Below are 18561 nucleotides of genomic sequence, written 5' to 3'. Positions count from 1 at the left end.
CCATCACCCCCAGCCCACCTTAACCGTTTTTTGTAATAGTAAGTTGGAGTCCTAATGCTTCCAAAGGTGACTAATGAAGATTTCTCTTTTTGTGAACTATCATTATTAACTCATTGAATTTTATTAGTTTTATGTTTATTAACTTACTTTTTAGCTTTTATTTTTTCCTAATATGTACATTTAAAGATAGAAATAACTTCAAAAATATACTTAACTATATGTCACAAGTGTTGATTTGCAGTATTTTCATTATTGTTTGTTTAAGTTTTCTGATTTCCACAGTCATTTTTTTTCTGGGAATTTTGGATGACATAATGACAGCATAATTTCAAATGTAGAGACTGTAATTTTTTGTTACCTGCTTTATTTATTGCCACACCATACAGCTTACAGGATCTTAGTTCCCTGACCAGGGATTGAACCCAGGCCCTTGACAGTGAACGTACAGAGTCCTAACCACTGCATCACCAGGGAATTCCCTTAGCTGTTTTTAACTTAACTGCATTGTAGTCATTGTACATGCTCTGTAACTTGACTTATTTGAAATTTTTGAGGTTTGCTTGATGCTTGGTATATGGCCAGACTTACTATTCATCCTGTCACGTGGTGTTTTTGTTTTTAAATCGTTCTGTATCCTTGCTGAATTTTTGTTTGTGGTGGTAGTTATAGTAAGATGTATGTTAATTTCTTATTGTGTTGTGAGTTTGTCTATTTCACCTTGTAGTTCTTTCACACATTTTGTTCTAGTTGTTTTACCTATTGATCTATTGATTCATTGATTTTGGTTTCTGTATACACAGAGTCATTTTTTACAGGTCAGAACTGTAGAAATAATGAGGAAGTGACACTTATACGCAAAGCTGATTTGGAGAACCACAATAAAGATGGAGGCTTCTGGACTGTGATTGATGGAAAAGTGTATGATATAAAGGACTTCCAGACGCAGTCATTAACAGGAAATAGTATTCTTGGTAAGGCGTTGCATTTTACTTCATGGATAAAGGTTCTGGATGTGTCATTTTAAGTAGACCATTTGGTTTAAAATGATCAGTTTAGTAACTACTCTAGGTCTCACACATTTTAGCCTGTCAGTGACTTTGTATCACAGCAAATTCAGACGTATTTAAAGAATTTCTTATAGTTATGCAGTTTTTGTTCCAACGCTTGTTGGAACTTGTTCCAGGTTCTGAGTTGACCCAGATAGCACTGGCAGAGGGTGAGAGATCATATTACTTTGGAGTTAACCTGCACGATCTATTTCCTGTTTCTATAATAAATGGCTAGGCAAACTGTACTGAAGTCATGTTACTTTTGTCTGTTTTATTTCAGCTCAGTTTGTAGGGGAAGACCCCGTGGTGGCTTTGGAAGCTGCTTTGCAGTTTGAAGACACACGGGAATCAATGCATGCTTTCTGTGTTGGTCAGTATCTGGAGGTGAGGCTGTGTGTGTGGTGAGCAAGGTGAACATCAGTGGGGACCCTCTCTGGATATTTCTGATAAGTGGTTTTTACCCTGAAGTATTGATAGCTGGATCTTTTGGAGGAAGGGGTCATTAAATGAAAAGCAAAGATCTTTTAGAGGTTTTTTTTAATAAGCCAATTTACATTTATTCCTGTTAAGATTTATGATACACTGATCTTGAAAAACTATTTTAAAATTGTTAATTTGTAAGAAATACAAACCTTTATCCACAAAAAAAAAAAGTTAACTTTTTGTCTTTACAATTTTATTATAATTCGGTGTAGAAATTTGGAAGGACTTACCATCTTGATAGGTATTTTTGGGGAGTAGCTATTTCATAGCATAGTGTTTTAGAATAGAAGTATGTCCATTCTGTATATTCATAAGCATTTATATGTTGAGATTGAGTTTCCAGATGTGGATATAGAAGTGACAAAATGTATTAATTTATGCCTCAAGGGTAATGTTTAAAGGATCTTATGAAGGGAAAAATTAATTTTGTTTATAAGTTTGTAATGTGACTGGCAGCATTTAAGATTATTTTCACTTGAACCCTTTCTGTTCTACCTTCTGTTTGGTTTCCTAAGGAATTTTCTAGTTAAGTCGTTTATCATTGCTTTGGATTTTCTACCAGTAGACCTATGCATACACTGTCTGCTCTCAGTTATTAGTATCTTCTGTTATTGTGGAGCAGCCTGATCTCACTATTATAGGATATAGTCTTTATTACGGCAGTATATCTTATTTAAGGATAAAAGCTGTTGGAATTCTTGATTGAATGTTGTTAATTGACTCTATTTTCATTTCATACTGATAATGAAATTTATCTTTCCCAGCCTGACCAAGAAGTTGTTACCATACCAGATTTGGGAAGTATGTCTTCACCTCTTATAGACACTGAAAGGAATCTGGGCCTGCTCCTTGGATTACATGCTTCCTATTTAGCTATGAGCACACCACTGTCTCCAGTTGAGGTCGAATGCGCCAGTAAGAAAAATTTTGTTTTCTGTTAACAGATTTGCAGGTTATTTTAGCTGGAGCTGTAAGTGCCGTTAAGGATAGTGAAGAAGAATGAGCACAGTTGTTGATGAGGAAATGTAAGGATAGTGAGACTAAACCAGTTCATAAAAATAGCTGTGAGTGGCTTTTATTTGTGCGATTTGTGGCATCAAAGGAAGCTGACAGGTGTGTAGGAAGGTTGAGCCTATGTGTGGTCTCACTTCCACATCCTCTAACAGATTGGCTCAGCTCCCTGCTGCCTAGAAATCTACGTGTTGTGGATTGACGGTTCCTCGGGACAGTGTTCTGTTTGAGGATTGTGTTTTTACCAGACTCCAATCCAGTGTATTTTGGAATGGCAACATTCGTAACCACCTAGAGTATTACATTTTCTCCATATCCCATATGATACATTTGAATGACTCTTCACATATTTATACATTTCTCCATCTGTTTCTCCACTGACTATCCAATGCACATCTCTTGAGTAATTTCTCAGGAAGTTACCATGTTAGGCACTGAGGATGTAAGCAGGTATAGAATTAGATGCACCCTGCCCTTAGTTTGGAGAAGAAAATGGCAACCTACTCCAGTATTCTTGCCTGGAGAGTCCTGTGGACAGAGGATCCTGGTGGGCTGCCATCTATGGGGTCACACAGAGTCAGACACGACTGAAGCTACTTAGCATGCATGCATGCATTGGAGAAGGAAATGGCAACCCGCTGCAGTATTCTTGCCTGGAGAATCCCGGGGACAGAGGGGCCTGGTGGGCTGCCGTCTATGGGGCCGCACAGAGTTGGATACAACTGAAGTGACTTAGCAGCAGCAGCAGCAGCAGCTGCCCTTAGTTACTTCCTGTACCTAGACATCATAAACAGGTCAGGTTGGATGGTGGTAGAAGATAAAATGGAGTCATTTATAAGTGGTTTGGGAGGTGAGGAGTGGGTGGAGGGAAAGATTTCATGGAGGTGAAACTATCATGAAATTGGAGTCCCAGCAGACTGGGTGTGTGAGGGCAACATTGAGGAAATCAGCTTTGGGCTGGTACGTGTGGAGGGTTAGGGGAGAAAGCTATTGGGCAAGGATTGCCATGGTGCCTGCTCAGCCTGCCTTCTGGATAAACCTTTGTTTTGGTGCAGGTGCTGTGCACTTTGCTGCCTTAGAGCATCTAAGATGGTGATCTTGTCTTCTTGTAAATCAACTAGGAGCTACAAGATGTCAGAGTAGAGGGGAGCAGTAGGTACTGTGGGCTTGTTGTGTGGGGGTCTCTCCATTCTAGGACATCAGAAGCCACCGCTGGAGCAGAGAGATGAGAGGGAGTTCTAAATGGAGAGGTTCAGGGAAGGTCTCGTCATGACTGTGTTTTGGAAGTATTAATGTGGCACTTTGGAGTATGCTCTGAATACTTTAATATCTAAATTTCCAGTAAAAGAACATTGAGTGAACCCAGATTTGATTGCTTGGGTTTTGGAGAAATACTTTGGTAGCACAAGTTATTGAAAAAAGAATCTGTAGTTATAAAAGCCGATTCTTTTAGGTGAATCTCAGTTTAGTCATCATAGCAGTTATATGGGTATTCCTATTGGCACTGATGGAGGACTTGCTCTTATGGTGCTTGGCCTGTACATCACACAGGTCTCCTTTACAGCATACTGGATCTCAGGTTTCCAAGCATCCATCCCTTACTTAAGTTCTTATCTTACATGTTCAGTAGTCTCTCATTATTTGATTAATGCTCTCAGTTCAGTTGCTTAGTCGTGTCCGACTCTTTGCGACCTCATGCACTGCAGCATGCCAGGCTTCCTTGTCTGTCACCAACTCCTGGAGCTTGCTCAAACTCATGTCCATTGAGTTGGTGATGCAATTGAACCATCTCATCTGTTGGCCCATTATCCTCCTGCCTTCAGTCTTTCCCAGCATCATGGTCTTTTCCAGTGAGTCAGTTCTTTGCATCAGGTGGCCAGAGTATTGGAGTTTCAGCTTCAGCATCAGTCCTTCCAATGAATATTCAGAACTGATTTCCTTTAGGATTGATTGGTTTGATCTCCTTGCAGTCCAAGGGACTCTCAAGAGTATTCTCCAACACCACAACTCAAAAGCATCAATACTTTGGTGCTCAGCTTTGTTTATGGTCCAATTCTTACATCCACACATGACTACTGGAAAAACCATAGCTTTGACTAGATGGACCTTTGTCGGCAAAGGTCCGACAAACTGCTTTTTAATATGCTGTCTAGGTTGGTCATAGCTTTTCTTCCAAGGAGCAAGCGTCTTATAATTTCATGGCTGCAGTCACCATCTGCAGTGATTTTGGATCCCAAGAAAATAAAGTCTGTCACTGTTTCCATTGTTTCCCTATCTGTTTGCCATGAAGTGGTGGGACCAGATGCCATGATCTTCGTTTTTTGAATGTTGAGTTTTAAGCCAGCTTTTTCACTCTTCTCTTTCAGTTTAATCAAGAGGCTCTTTATTTCCTCATCACTTTCTTCCATAAGGGTGGTGTCATCTGCATATCTGAGTCAATAACCTTAGATTTCTCCTGGCAATCTTGATTCCAGCTTGTGCTTCATCCAGCCCGGCATTTTGCATGATGTACTCTGCATATAAGTTAAATAAACAGGGTGACAGTATACAGCCTTGACATACTCCTTTCCCAATTTGGAACTAGTCTTTTGATTAATGCTTTAGGGAGATGTATTACCCTGAACTTGTTTTTCTCCTTGGAACCCTTCACATGTGCTGTTCTCCTACCTGGATGCTCAGTGTCTTGGTCTTCATTCAGATCACAAAAATACTCTGTATCAGCCTTCCAAATAATGGGGTGTTTGCTGCTGCACATTCCCTCTGTAGTACTTTGTAGCGTATAGTTATCCCAACTGAAGTTGGGGATTACTTGTGTAAGTGGTGTCTCATTTTCTTTTCCCCATTAGAAACACAGACTCAATTTTCACATGGTATCTGTGAAACTGGAAAGCTCTATACTTGAGCAGGTATCTGTTAAATGTTGGACTGGAACTATTGTTTTGGGTTCTGATTCCATACTTAAGATGTGTTGAGTAACTGGAAGGTGTTACCTTTTTTCAGGTAGACATAGGAATTATAAGCCAATCTATGTAAATATGTTAGATGAGGCTTTCATATGAGTGATCCTGAATTTCACCTCCTAAATGAAGTACTTAGTTTTCTTTTTTCCCCTAGTGTTTATTTCTGAATAGTGCACTCAGATTTTTTTTTAACGTTTGTATATGCACTCTCTAGAGTGGCTTCAGTCATCCATCTTCTCTGGTGGCCTGCAGACTAGCCAGATCCACTACAGCTACAATGAGGAGAAAGACGAGGACCACTGTAGCTCTCCTGGGGGCACTCCTGCCAGCAAGTCCCGGCTCTGCTCCCACAGACAGGCCCTGGGTGACCATGCCCAGGCATTCCTGCAAGCCATCGCTGATAATAACATTCAGGATCACAACGTGAAGGTGAGTGAGGCCTTCCCACACTGTGTCTTCTGTTTACCTTAGGACTTTGATTTGTGAACACCTTAGCACAGACTTTGTTTGCATCTTATTTGGAGGGCTGTTAAGAGGCTGGTTCACTTCAGTATCCAGTGAAGTTTTAGAAGCATCGCTGATCACAAGTGCATCAGAAGTTGCAGCACTTAGAATTTATGACGATGTTGCAAGGTTGGCTCTGAAGTTACCTCCAGCTCTTTCTGTTGCAGGACTTTCTGTGTCAGATTGAAAGATACTGTAGGCAGTGCCACTTGACCACACCCATCACCTTTCCTCCTGAGCATCCTGTGGAGGAGGTTGGCCGCTTACTGTTATGTTGCCTCTTAAAACATGAAGATTTAGGTATGAATCTCAGTATTTTAGCTGTACTATAGATCTTTCAACTGACATATTTCACAGTCATACCTAATCTGCCCTTTATCTTAAATATCTTTCACAGGTCACGTGGCATTATCTTTAGTTCATGCAGGTACACTTGGTATTGAGCAAGTAAAGCACAGAACATTACCTAAATCAGTGGTGGATGTTTGTAGAGTTGTCTATCAAGCAAAATGCTCACTCATTAAGGTAAGTAGATTTTGATGCTGTTTCTTCTGTGCTTTGTGGACTGTTGGCGGGGTATTGTTGTTAAGTTGTCCTTTCATATTTAACTTTGTAGACACATCAAGAACAGGGCCGTTCTTACAAGGAGGTCTGTGCCCCAGTCATTGAACGTTTGAGGTTCCTCTTTAATGAACTGAGACCTGCAGTTTGTAATGACCTCTCTATAATGTCCAAATTTAAACTGTTAAGTTCTTTGCCCCGTTGGAAGAGGATAGCTCAGAAGATAATTCGAGAACGAAGGAAGAAGAGAGGTAAGAAGGTAAAGGGTGTAGGGGGATGCTTTCACCTGTGTCCCCCTTCTGTCTGTGGTTTGAGTGAGGCTGTTGGCTGCTGCCCACCGCATGGGCATTTTCACAACTGCTGTAATGTTTGTTATGTGTATTTATGATTAAGTATACAAATGCTGCTTACTTTGCCAAGACATGAGATAATGATGCACCTTTGGGACTGAGTGTGTTATGATTTGGTAAACTGATGCTGAAAAATACGGTGAACTTTATTAAATTGATGGGGAAGAAGAAGTGTTTTTTAAATCACTTGTCCTGGTAATGAGATATGGGAAGAGTTCATCTTTCCAGTGGCAATTATTCTTGCCATTTTTGTGAATAAATGTTTTTATTCGGAAATATTGAATATTCTGAAGCATGGAGGATTGTTATAAAAGAAACCAAAAGAGTTACTGGTATTTTCAGGAAGCAGCTGTGTAAGGATAGGAAAAAGAGTTTTTGTATTAACCAAAATTTGAGTGAAAATATATAAAAAACTTTATAATTTGGTCATTTGTGATTATAAACAAACCTACCAAGGTATCTGATTATACTCTTATGAATTATATTGATTTATGCCCAGATCAGCCTATTAAGCAATATTAATTAGTGAGTTTTTGATGAATATTGCAAACAATAATGTCATGGAAGACTAATTTATTTTAGAAGCCATCCTGAATTGATTGTTCCTGGGCTTGAACCATAGCTTATCTGGATCCTGGAAATGCTTTGAATTAGGAAATAGGGCAAGAGCACTTCTGAGACCCCTTTAACCCAGGAGGCCAGGAGGCTCAGGAGATAGCATCTCAGCTGGAAGGAGAACAGTTCCATCCCCATGTGGCTGTTGCCTCCCTGGACTCTGAGCTCATATGGTCGCCTCTTAAAATGTCTTGATATGGGTTATATATTTAATTGCAATTTTTAAATAATTAATATTACTGGTCCTGTGCTAATTTTGATGATTCACTGGTATGCATTACAGGACTCAGAAGAGCTATTGTACTCTTGGTTATTACTGTGAAAAAGGACAGAGGAAGATTAGCAAAATTGACACATGGAGGAAATTCCAGAGGAAACCGGGCCCAGGCTTCTTTCCAGTGTTCCCTCTAGTGAATCACAGAGTCCTGCTTGGTTCTCTCAGCAGTGACATGTGACAAAGCTATCTGTCAGGAACGCTCGCCTAAACCTTGGTGTCCAGGGTTGTTGTTGGCTGTCAGTCACATGGCCACGTGGGGCCTGCATGATTGCTCTCAGCTGCTCAGACTCCATCCAGAGTAGAACAGTTGACATAAGTCACAAACTGTCTGTTCACTCTAGTTGAGGTGGTCCTATGCCTGAGGCACACTCTTCTCAGTGAGAGCATGTCCAGGTTTCAGAGCTCAGTTCATAGCAGCTGGGCAAGAGCCAGTGCAGATGATACAGGCCTTTCTTGGGAATTTGCAGGGTTTGAGCAACCCAGACTTGGTATGTTAGTGTTTTATTGTGTTGTCTGTTATTTATATTATAAAGTAGAAGAATTAGAATAAAAGCCTTGAAGAGTACCAAAAGTAGGGAAGCAACACCACATATTAAATTGCAAATTCAATAGAAATTTCTCTCATTTAAAAGACTAACTTAAGGGACTTCCCTGCTGGCCAGGAGGTTAAGAATCTGCCTCCCAACGCAGGAGATGCAGGTTTGATACCTGCTCAGGGAACTGAGATTCCACATGCTGTGGGGCAACTAAGCCCGTGAGCCACCATAACTGAGCCCCTACATTCTAGGGCCCGTGCTCCACAAACGAAGCCCACACACTGCAACTCATGGAAGCCCGCACGTGGCAAGAAAGAGCCCAAGAGCTGTAATGAAGACCCAGCACAGCCAAAAAAAAAAAAAGACTAAACCGCCAAAAACCAAAAAATGACTAATATAGCCAAAGGCATCTAATTGATTCAGTTGTACCCTGGTGACAGAACCAATATGCTAGTCCAGAGTGGGCAGATTAGGATCTGTTGACAAATGTAGCCTGCCATTTACTGTGTACTGCCCATGAGCTAAGGCTGGGTTTTGCATTTAAGTTATTTTATAAAAAATGAAGAACAACGTGACACCTGAAAATTATATGAAGTTTAAATAACAGCGTTCACAAATAAAGATAGCTACTTTTCATGCTGCAGCAGTGGAGTATTTGCAGTAGATTGAATAGCCTGCAAAGACTAAAATATTCACTCTCTGTCCCTTTATGAAAAAGTTTGTCAGCCTCTGGGCTTCTCCTTCTTTAGGGCTTCTCTCCATTGTAACACTATCACTTTCTTTCTGTCCCTGGCATGCAATGGCAGAGAGTTATTACTGAATGTCATGTGAGAATAATTATGATAGTTTTTACTTTTTGTAAATGGAGCACTTGACAATGATATTTATGTTTCTTTTAAAACAATATTCATATCCTCTACCTTCATGCAAATTTTAACATTTCTGAATTGAAAATCATATTTAATGATTTTTGTAATGAATGGTGTTTTTAAACATAGTTCCTAAGAAGCCAGAATCTACTGATGATGAAGAAAAAATTGGAAATGGAGAGAGTGATTTAGAAGAAGCTTGCATTTTGCCTCACAGTCCTATAAATGTGGACAAAAGACCCATTGCAATTAAATCACCCAAGGTGAAGTATCTTTTGTGATTGTAAGACTGGCTATGTAGAAACACAACACATTGGAAGGGAATCCACAAGTATTACTGCTTTGTTTGTGAATATGAGTAGAGAGTATGGTAGTTATTAACAGCATGAATAACTGCCCCAGTGATGCCTAAATGCACTTGACTTATGGGGTCCTGGTCAAATCAATAGCTGGAGAAGTGTTTTCTTTTACTCTTAGCTGTATACTGTGTCATTATTTGTTCACCATTTTACTCATCCATTCATTTATTCACTCATTCATTGAATGTATCCTTTGCTCCAAAAACTGTTAACATGGATGATAATTTAACTTTATCAAGTTAGCCAATTCCACAGTACATAAGTATACAGATTATACACTGATTTATAAGACTATTTATGACATGGTTGTTTTTATCATTAGTTCCTAAATTAAAAATATGTTACCAATGTAAACCTAGTGGCATTTATTTATATTTTCTGTGAGTAATTGTTTAGAGCACATCTTAATTTGAATAGGGTTAACTGATGGTGAAAATGGTTTTCATTTGTCAGGATAAATGGCAGCCACTGTTGAGTACAGTTACAGGTGTTCACAAATACAAATGGTTGAAGCAGAATGTTCAGGGTTTGTATCCCCAGTCTGCACTCCTCAGTACAATTGCTGAATTTGCCCTTAAAGAAGAGCCAGTGGACGTGGAAAAAATGAGAAAGTGCCTACTAAAACAGGTAAATTTGCTAAGACCATTCTTCTCTGTATTGGATAATACATAAACACTTAACAGTATGCATTGATTTTTTTCACAGTTGGAGAGAGCAGAAGTTCGCCTGGAAGGGATAGATACAATTTTAAAACTGGCAGCCAAAAATTTCTTACTTCCATCTGTGCAGTATGCTATGTTCTGTGGATGGCAAAGACTTATTCCAGAAGGGATTGATATAGGGTAAAACTTTATAATATTTTTTCTTAATTAAGGGAAGCTGTGACAACAGAGCATTGTTTTATTGAAGTTAAAAGTCTGGCAATATTCTGAGTAAAATTCTTCATCTTTGTTTGAAGGGAACCCCTTACCGATTGTTTAAAGGATGTTGATTTGATACCACCTTTTAATCGGATGCTGCTTGAAGTAACTTTTGGCAAGCTGTATACTTGGGCTGTTCAGAATATTCGAAATGTTTTGTTAGATGCAAATGCCAAATTTAAAGAACTTGGTGAGTTAAAAATCTGATGGTTAAAAGGCTATATTAAAATTGCTATTGATGTCAATGATGATATCAGCATTATTTCTTACTTTGGCTCTTAATTATATATTCTGGAGACTTTGAAATGCTAATTTTTGCTTTGAAGACTTTCATAACTTTGTACATTAGAATGATAATCTAAGCTGCTTTAAACTTTCTCATATTCTCAACTAAACTTTCAGAATTTGACAGAAGGTATAATATTGTACTGTCTTAATACAAAGCTTTTGTAATTTAACATTTTTAAGTGTATCACACAGTGTACCTTAAAATGTATTTTTTATTAATACATAATTTCCTTAACAGTTTGAGCATCTACAGAGAAGAAGAGGGAGGATTGGTTTTGTGGAAGACAAGTGAAATCTCTCTCTTGTAATTGACATGAAAAGAGTGAGTCACTAGGGATATTTAGAAGAGCAGTGTTACAAGTTTTATAGATAGATGGAGACAGCTACATGTGAAGTGACGGTGTTGTGATTATAGCAGAGTAATACGGAACTGCCCAATGTCCACACTCTGTGGATATCTGATGAAAAAGACAGACTTATAAAAAAAATTGGTAATGCTTTCTGCTTTGTGTATGTTCTTGGATCAATGCGCAAGAAATTTATTTGGGTGCCAATGCCTTTTAGGTGTCCAGCCTGTCCCCTTGCAAACCATTACAAATGAGAACCCATCAGGACCAAGCCTGGGGACGACCCCACAAGCTCGCTTTCTCCTGGTGATGCTCAGTATGCTCACCCTGCAGCACGGTGCCCACAATCTGAGCCTTCTGCTGAATTCTGGCACGCTCGCTCTTACACAGACAGCACTTCGTCTCATTGGTGGGTTGGCATTGCCCTAAGTCACTTGTGAAAATTCATTGGTTTGTCTTGATCTCTCTTTCTGTAAACTTTTTTTTTGGTGGATAAGTACAAATAACATAAAATTTACCATTCTAAGTAATTTTATAATTCGTTGTCAGTAATCACATCCACAGTGTTGTGCAAGCATTAATACTGTCGTCTATAACTGTTCATCACCTGAAATGCTAACACATGTCCATTTACCAGTGACTGCTGACTTCCCACTCCCCTAGCTATTGGCAGAAGCAAATCTGCTTTCTGTCTTTGTGGACTTACTTGTTTGGATATTTCATACAAATGAAATCATACAAACAAATTTCAGCCTTTTATATCTGGCTTATTTAGCATCATTAATATCAATACTTCATTTCTTTTTATGGGTAATAAGTATTATATGAATATACTATGTTTTATTCATCCTTTGATGGATATTGGCTTATATCTACCTTTTGGCCATGCTAAGTAGTATTGCTAGGAAATTTGTGTACAGGTTTTTATTTGCAAACTTGTTACCAGTCCTTTTGTTATATACATAGGAGTAGAATTGCAGGGTCATATGGTATTCCTATGTTCAGCTTGCTCAGGAATTCCCAAACTGTTCCACAGCACTGTATCATTTTACATTTCCACCTGCAGTGGACCAAGAGTTGCAGCTTCTCCATGTCCTTGCCAACGCAAGTTATTTTCTGATTTTTTTTTTTTTTTTTTTAATTTAGGCTACCCAAGTTGGTGTGAAGTGATATTTCATTATGATTTGTTTTATGCTTCTCTAATATTGAGTGTCCTTTCATGGATCATAGCCTTGTGGTGAAGGGTCTTGCATAACTCAGTGAAGTGATGAGCCATGCTATGCAGGGCCACCCAGAATGTCACAGTGAAGCGTACTGACAGAATGTGGTCCACTGGAGGAGGGAATGGCAAACCACTGCAGTGTTCTTGCCTGGAGAACCCCATGGACAGTATGAAAAGGCAAAAAGATAAGACAGCAGAAGATGAGCTCCCCAGGTGGGAAGGTGTCCAGTATGCTACTGGGGAAGAGAGGAGGGCAGTTACTAATAGCTCCAGAAAGACTGAAGCAGCTAAGGAAAAGTGAAAACAGTGCTCAGGTGTGGAGTGTCTGGTGGTGAAAGTTAAGTCGATGCTGTAAAGAACAATATTGCATAGGAACCTGAAATGTTAGGTCCTTGAATCAGGGTAAGTTGGACGTGGTGAAGCAGGAGATGGCAAGAATGAACATTGACATCTTAGCAATCAGTGAGCTAAAATGGCTGGGAATGGGTGAATTTAATTCAAATTACCATTATGTCTACTACTGTGGCCAAGAATCCCTTAAAAGAAATGAAGTAGCCTTCATAGTCAACAAAAGAATCTGAAATGCAGTGTTTGGGTGCAGTTTCAAAAACGACAGAATGATCTTGATTCATTTCCAAGGCAAACCTTTCAACATCATAGTAATCCAAGTCTATGCCCCAACCACTGATGCTAAAGAAGCCGAAGTTGTGTGAAGTGAAGTTTTGTGAAGACCTATGACACATTCTTGAACTAACACCAAAAAGTGATGTCCATAGGGGATTGGAATGCAAAAATGGGAAGTGAAGAGATACTCAGAATAACAGACAAGTATGGCCTTGGAGTTTTGTCAAGAGAACACACTTGTCATAGCAAACACCCTTTTTCCAACAACCCACGAGACAACTCCACACATGAACATCATCAGATGGTCAAAACTGAAATCACATTGATTATGTTCTTTGTAGCCAAAGATGGAGAAGCTCTATACAGTCAGTAAAAAGAAGACCCAGAGCTGACTGTGGCTCACATCATGAGCTCCATGTAGCAAAATTCAGGCTTAAATTGAAGAAAGTAGGGAAAACCACTAGGCCATTCAGTTATGACCTAAATCAAATCACTTATGATTATATGGTAGCAGTGACAAATAGATTCAAGGGATTAGATCTGGTAGACAGAGTGCCTGAAGAACTGTGAACCGAGGTTCATAACATTGTACAGGAGGCAGTGACCAAAACCGTCCCAAAGAAAAAGAAATGCAGAAGGCAAAGTGGTTGTCTGAGGAGGCTTTACAAATAGCTGTAAAAAGAAGTGAAAGGCAAGGGAGAAAGGGAAAGATATATCCAACTGAATGCAGAGTTCCACAGACTAGCAAGGCCTTATTAAATGAACAGTGCAAAGAAATGGAGGAAAGCAATAGAATGGGAAAAGACAAGAGATCTCTTCCAGAAAGTTGGAGATATCAAGGGAACATTTCATACAAGGATGGGTATGATAAAGGACAGAAAGGACACAGACTTAACAGAAGCAGAAGAGATTGGAAAGAAGAGGTGGCACGAATACACAGAGGTATACAATGAAGGTGTTAGTGACTGGGATGACCAGGATGGTGTTTTCACTAACCTAGAGCAAGACATCCTGGAGTGTGAAGTCAAGTGGGCTTTAGGAAGCATTACTATGAACAAAACAAGAGGAGGTGATGGAAATCCAGCTGAGCTATTTAAATTCCTAAAAGATGATGCTGTCAAAGTGCTGTAGTCAGTATGTCAACAAATTTAGAAAACTCAATGGCCACAGGACTGGAAAAGGTCAGTTTTCATTCTAATCCCAAAGAAGAAGCAATGCCAACAAATATTCAAACTGCTGTACTGTTGCACTCATTTTGCATATTGGAAAGAAAGAGAGAGAGAGAGAAAGAAAGAAAGGAGAGAGAGAGAAAGGAAGGAAGGGAAGTCGCTCAGTCATGTCCGACTCTTTGTGACCCCATGGAATGTAGCCCACCAGACTTCTCTGTCCATGGCATTTTCCAGGCAAGAATACTGGAGTGGGTTGCCATTTCCTTCTCTAGGAGATCTTCCCGACTCAGGGATTGAAGCTGAGTCTCCCGCATTGTAAGCAGATGCTTTACCTTCTGAGCCACCAGGGAAGTCCATTACCAGGACTTCAACCAGGAACTTCCAGATGTACAAGCTGGGTTTCAAAGAGGCAGAGGAAGCAGAGATCAGATTGCCAACATTGGTTGGATGATGGTGAAAGCAAGGGAGTTCCAGAAAACATCTAATTCTGCTTCATTGCTAAAGTCTTTGACTATGGAAAATTCTTAAAGAGATGGGAATACCAAACCACCTTACCTTTCTCCTGAGAAACCTGTAAGTGGGTCAAGAAGAAAAACTTAGAACCGGACATGCAACAATGGATTGGTTCAAAATTGATAGAAGAGTATGACAAGGCTGTATATTGTCACCATGCTTATTTAAGTTTCTTGTAGCGTACATCATGTGAAATGCTGAGTTGGAGGAATCAAAGATTGCTAGGAGAAATATCAATAATCTCAGATATGTAGATGATGCCGCTCTAATGGCAGCAAGTGAAGAGGAACTAAAGAGCCTCTTGTTGAGGGTGAAAGAGAAGAGTGATAAAGCTGGGTTGAAACTCAACATTAAAAAAAAAAAAACAACTAAGGTCATCGCATCTGGCCCTTTCACTTCATGGCAAATAGAAGGGGAAAAAGTAGAAGCAGTGACCAGTTTTACTTTTAGGGGCTCCAAAATCACTGCAAATGGTGACTGTAGCCATGAAATTAAAAGACTCTTGCTCCTTGGAAGGAAAGCTATGAGAAAACTAGAGAGCATATTTTAAAGCAGAGATGTCACTTTGCCAACAAACTTACTGTAATCATGTACAGATGTGAGAGTTGGACTATAAAGAAGGCTGAGTGCCAGAGAATTGATGCTTTCAAATTGTGGTGCTGAAGAAGACTCTGAAGAGTCTCTTGGACTGCAAGGAGATCAAACCAGTAAATCCTAAAGGAAATGAATCCTGAATATTCATTTGAAGGACTGATGCTGAAACTGCCATATTTTGGCCACCTAATGCAAGCAGCCAACTCATTGGAAAAGACCCTGATGATGGGAAAGATTGAAGGCAAAAGGAGATAGGGCGGCAGAGGATGAGATGGTTAGATAGCATCACTGACTCAATGGACATTAATTTGAGCAAACTCTGGGAGACAGTGGAGGATAGAGGAGCCTGGCATGCTACAGTCCATGGGGTCACAAAGAGGCAGACATAACTTAGTGGCCAAACAACAATACTGAATGACATTAGCCTCTTTACCCATGCTTGTTGGCCATTTGTATATCTAGGAAATATGTCTATTCAGGTCCTTTGCTCATTTGAAAATTCAGTTGTGTGTGTTGTTGAGTTGTAGGGGTCCTTTTGACATTCTGAATATTAGACTGTTAACAGTGATAAGATTGGAGGACATTTTTTTTTTCCATTCTGGGTTTTGTTTTACTTTGGTTTACAGAAATTATAAAATATCTAATTTATCTGTTAGTATTCTTATTCTTCTGTTGCTTGTGTTTTTGATGTTATGTCTAAGAAATCATTGCCAAATCCAAGGTCATGAGGATTACTCGTTATATTTTCTTCATTAAGTCTTGTATTTAGTTTTATGATCCACTTTAAGATGATTTTTGTAAATATGATGTGAGATGAGGGTTCACTTTATTGATTTTTTGGTTATCCAGTTGAAACAATTTTTTGTAAAGACTGTTGTCAAATTCTTAGCACCCCTGTCAAAAATCATTTTGACTGTAGCTATTTAAGTTTATTTCTAGAATGTCAGTTTTGTTTGTGTTGTTCTATGTGTCTGTCATTACGCTAATCCCACATTGTTTTGAACATTCTGATAAAAGCTTTGTGGTAAGTTTTAAAATTGACAGGTATGTCTTTCAACTTTTTCTTTCTCACAGTTATTTTAGTTATTTCTCGTCTCTTGTATTTCCATATGACTTCCAGGTCTGGCTTTTCCATGTCTGCTAAAAGGCCATTGAGATTTTCAAGGATTGTATTAAATCTGTAGGTCCTTTTGGGGAGTACTGCCATCTTAACAATATTAAGTCTTTTATTCCATGAATATGAGATGACTTTATATTTGTTTAGGTCTTCTTTCATTTCTTTGAGCAATATTTTATAGGTTTTTTTTGTTGTTATCAGGATAATGCTGGCCTCATTGAGTAAGTTAGCGAGTAGTTCCCTCTTGTTCTGTCTTTGAAAGAGTTAGAGAGAATTGGTGTTGATTCTTCTTTAGTGTTTGGTAGACTTTACCAGTTAAGCTGAATCGTCCTGGTTTTGTTGTTGTTGTTGAGAGGTTTTATTTATTTGCTTTTGGCTGTGCTGGGTCTTCGTTGCTACTTGGTCTTTTCTCTAGTTGTGGATAACAGCGGCTACCCTCCAGTTGCCATGTGGGGGCTTCTCCTGTTGCAGAGCACAGGCCCTAGGCATGTGGTCTTTAGTAGTGGCGGCACATGGGCTCAGTAGTTGCAGCTCCCGGGCACAATAGTTGTGGCGCACAGGCTTGATTGTTCTGAGGCATGTGGAATCTTTGCTGGTCAGGAGTTGAAACCATGTCTTCTGAATTGGCAGGCAGATTCTGTTCCACTGAGCAACCAGGGAAGCCTCTCAATCTGTTGAGAGGTTTTTAATTAGTGATTCAATGTCTTCACTTGTTTTAGGTCTCTTCACATATTCTACTCGAGTCAGGTCAGGTAATTTCTGTGTTTCTAGGAATTTATCCATATCCTCTAGGTTAGATAATTTATTAGCGTACAGTTTATAGTGCTCTCATAATTCCTTTTATTTCTGTAGGATTAGTAGCAATCTTTCCACTTTTCATTTCTGGTTTTATTTATTTGTATCTTCACTTTTCTTGGTTAATCTACTTAAAGTTTGTCAGTTTTGTTGACATTTTTCAAGAAAAACATCTGGTTTTGTTGATTCTATTGTTTTCTATTTATTTCTGTTCTAATGTATATTGTTTCCCTTCTGCTATCTTTAGGTTTACTTAGTTCTTATTTTTCTAGTTCTCCAGGTGTAGTTAAGTTGTTTAGTTGTTTTGAGATCTTAAGTATGCATTTATAGATTTAAATTTCCTCCTTAGTACTGTTTTTGCTGCATCTCTTAAGCTTTGATATGTTGTGATTTTGTTTTCATTTGTTTCAAAGTATTACTTTTTGTTGTGATTTGTCTTTCTTTCTCTTGTTTAGTTTTCACATACTTGTGTGTTTAGTTTTCACATACTTGTGGCATTCCTAGCTTTTGTTATAATTTCTAGTTTCATTCCACTGTGATCAGAGAATATAATTTATATGATTTTAGTTTATTTCAGTTTATCGTTTTGTGACCTAAAATACTACCTCTCTGGAGGGTGTTCCCTGTGAACACCTTGAGAAGAGTGTGTTTTTTGCTGTTTTTGTATAGAATGTCTCTTCATGTCTGGTAAATCTGATTCATTTATAATGTTGTTCTTTGCTGAAAGTGTTCTAAATCCAAATGAAAGAGCAAAGCTTTCCTAAGCAATTTGATTTTGCCAGTCTTTGTGCCCACAGGACCCATTCAGAAATATGCACCAGACTCTGAGTCAACATCTGATTTCTGTGGACCTCATTAGCAACTAAAAATTGCTTTTAAAAATCTTGAAAGTATCTCTCCATCTAAAGTTGCCTCTATTTTCCTGTTGTCTCCCTTTTTTCCCGGAGACTCCAATAGGTAAAAGTCAGAGCACAAATTGTTAATTATGGGGGTTTCCTCTGTTAACAGTACTGACTGTGAAAAGCCAGGGAGTTGTGTTCAATGAATACATATCTATCTTTGTTGCTTTCTCTAATCAAGGTGATTTCTCTTTCATATAAGAAATCATTAGCATATAATATTTTATATTAATTTTTCTGTATACATACACATACAATAGCCACAAAATACAAATCACTTAAAAAAAGATTCTCCTTTTTTCCTTATAGCAAAATGTATTCAAACCCTTAGCAGCAAATTCAGCATTTACAGTGTTAACATTATAGCTGCCTGGGGAGATACCAGCTAGAATGGAACCCTCGCCCCTTCTGGGGCCCCACAGAGGCACTCCCAGGATGAGAAAAAGAATATTTTCCCTCCAGTTTATTTAAAGCTTTACTCCTGACCTGGGAATTGAAT

The 18561-nt window shown here is 38.9% G+C and overlaps 1 protein-coding gene across 2 annotated transcripts in view; it reads left to right on the top strand.

Annotated features, from left to right (window-relative positions):
- Nucleotides 1–18561, top strand: part of HERC2 (HECT and RLD domain containing E3 ubiquitin protein ligase 2) — a 249136-nt gene that overhangs the window by 103378 nt on the left and 127197 nt on the right. The window contains exons 25-36 of one of the 2 annotated variants that reach the window (XM_081583082.1): nt 801–971; nt 1330–1433; nt 2297–2447; nt 5718–5932; nt 6175–6307; nt 6405–6532; nt 6624–6819; nt 9345–9478; nt 10028–10201; nt 10280–10416; nt 10533–10684; nt 11347–11538. In XM_081583082.1, coding sequence (XP_081439208.1) covers nt 801–971; nt 1330–1433; nt 2297–2447; nt 5718–5932; nt 6175–6307; nt 6405–6532; nt 6624–6819; nt 9345–9478; nt 10028–10201; nt 10280–10416; nt 10533–10684; nt 11347–11538 — 1887 coding nt within the window. The remainder of the gene's footprint in view (nt 1–800; nt 972–1329; nt 1434–2296; nt 2448–5717; nt 5933–6174; nt 6308–6404; nt 6533–6623; nt 6820–9344; nt 9479–10027; nt 10202–10279; nt 10417–10532; nt 10685–11346; nt 11539–18561) is intronic. The other variant, XM_081583083.1, reaches the window with a different exon arrangement.

Source organism: Giraffa tippelskirchi, chromosome 3 (genome assembly GCF_054371585.1).
Source record: "Giraffa tippelskirchi isolate mGirTip1 chromosome 3, T2T-mGirTip1v1.2.pri, whole genome shotgun sequence".
Taxonomy (NCBI): domain Eukaryota; kingdom Metazoa; phylum Chordata; class Mammalia; order Artiodactyla; family Giraffidae; genus Giraffa; species Giraffa tippelskirchi.
The sequence above is the reverse complement of the archived record's forward strand: the minus strand, read 5'-3'. Positions and strand labels throughout refer to the sequence as shown.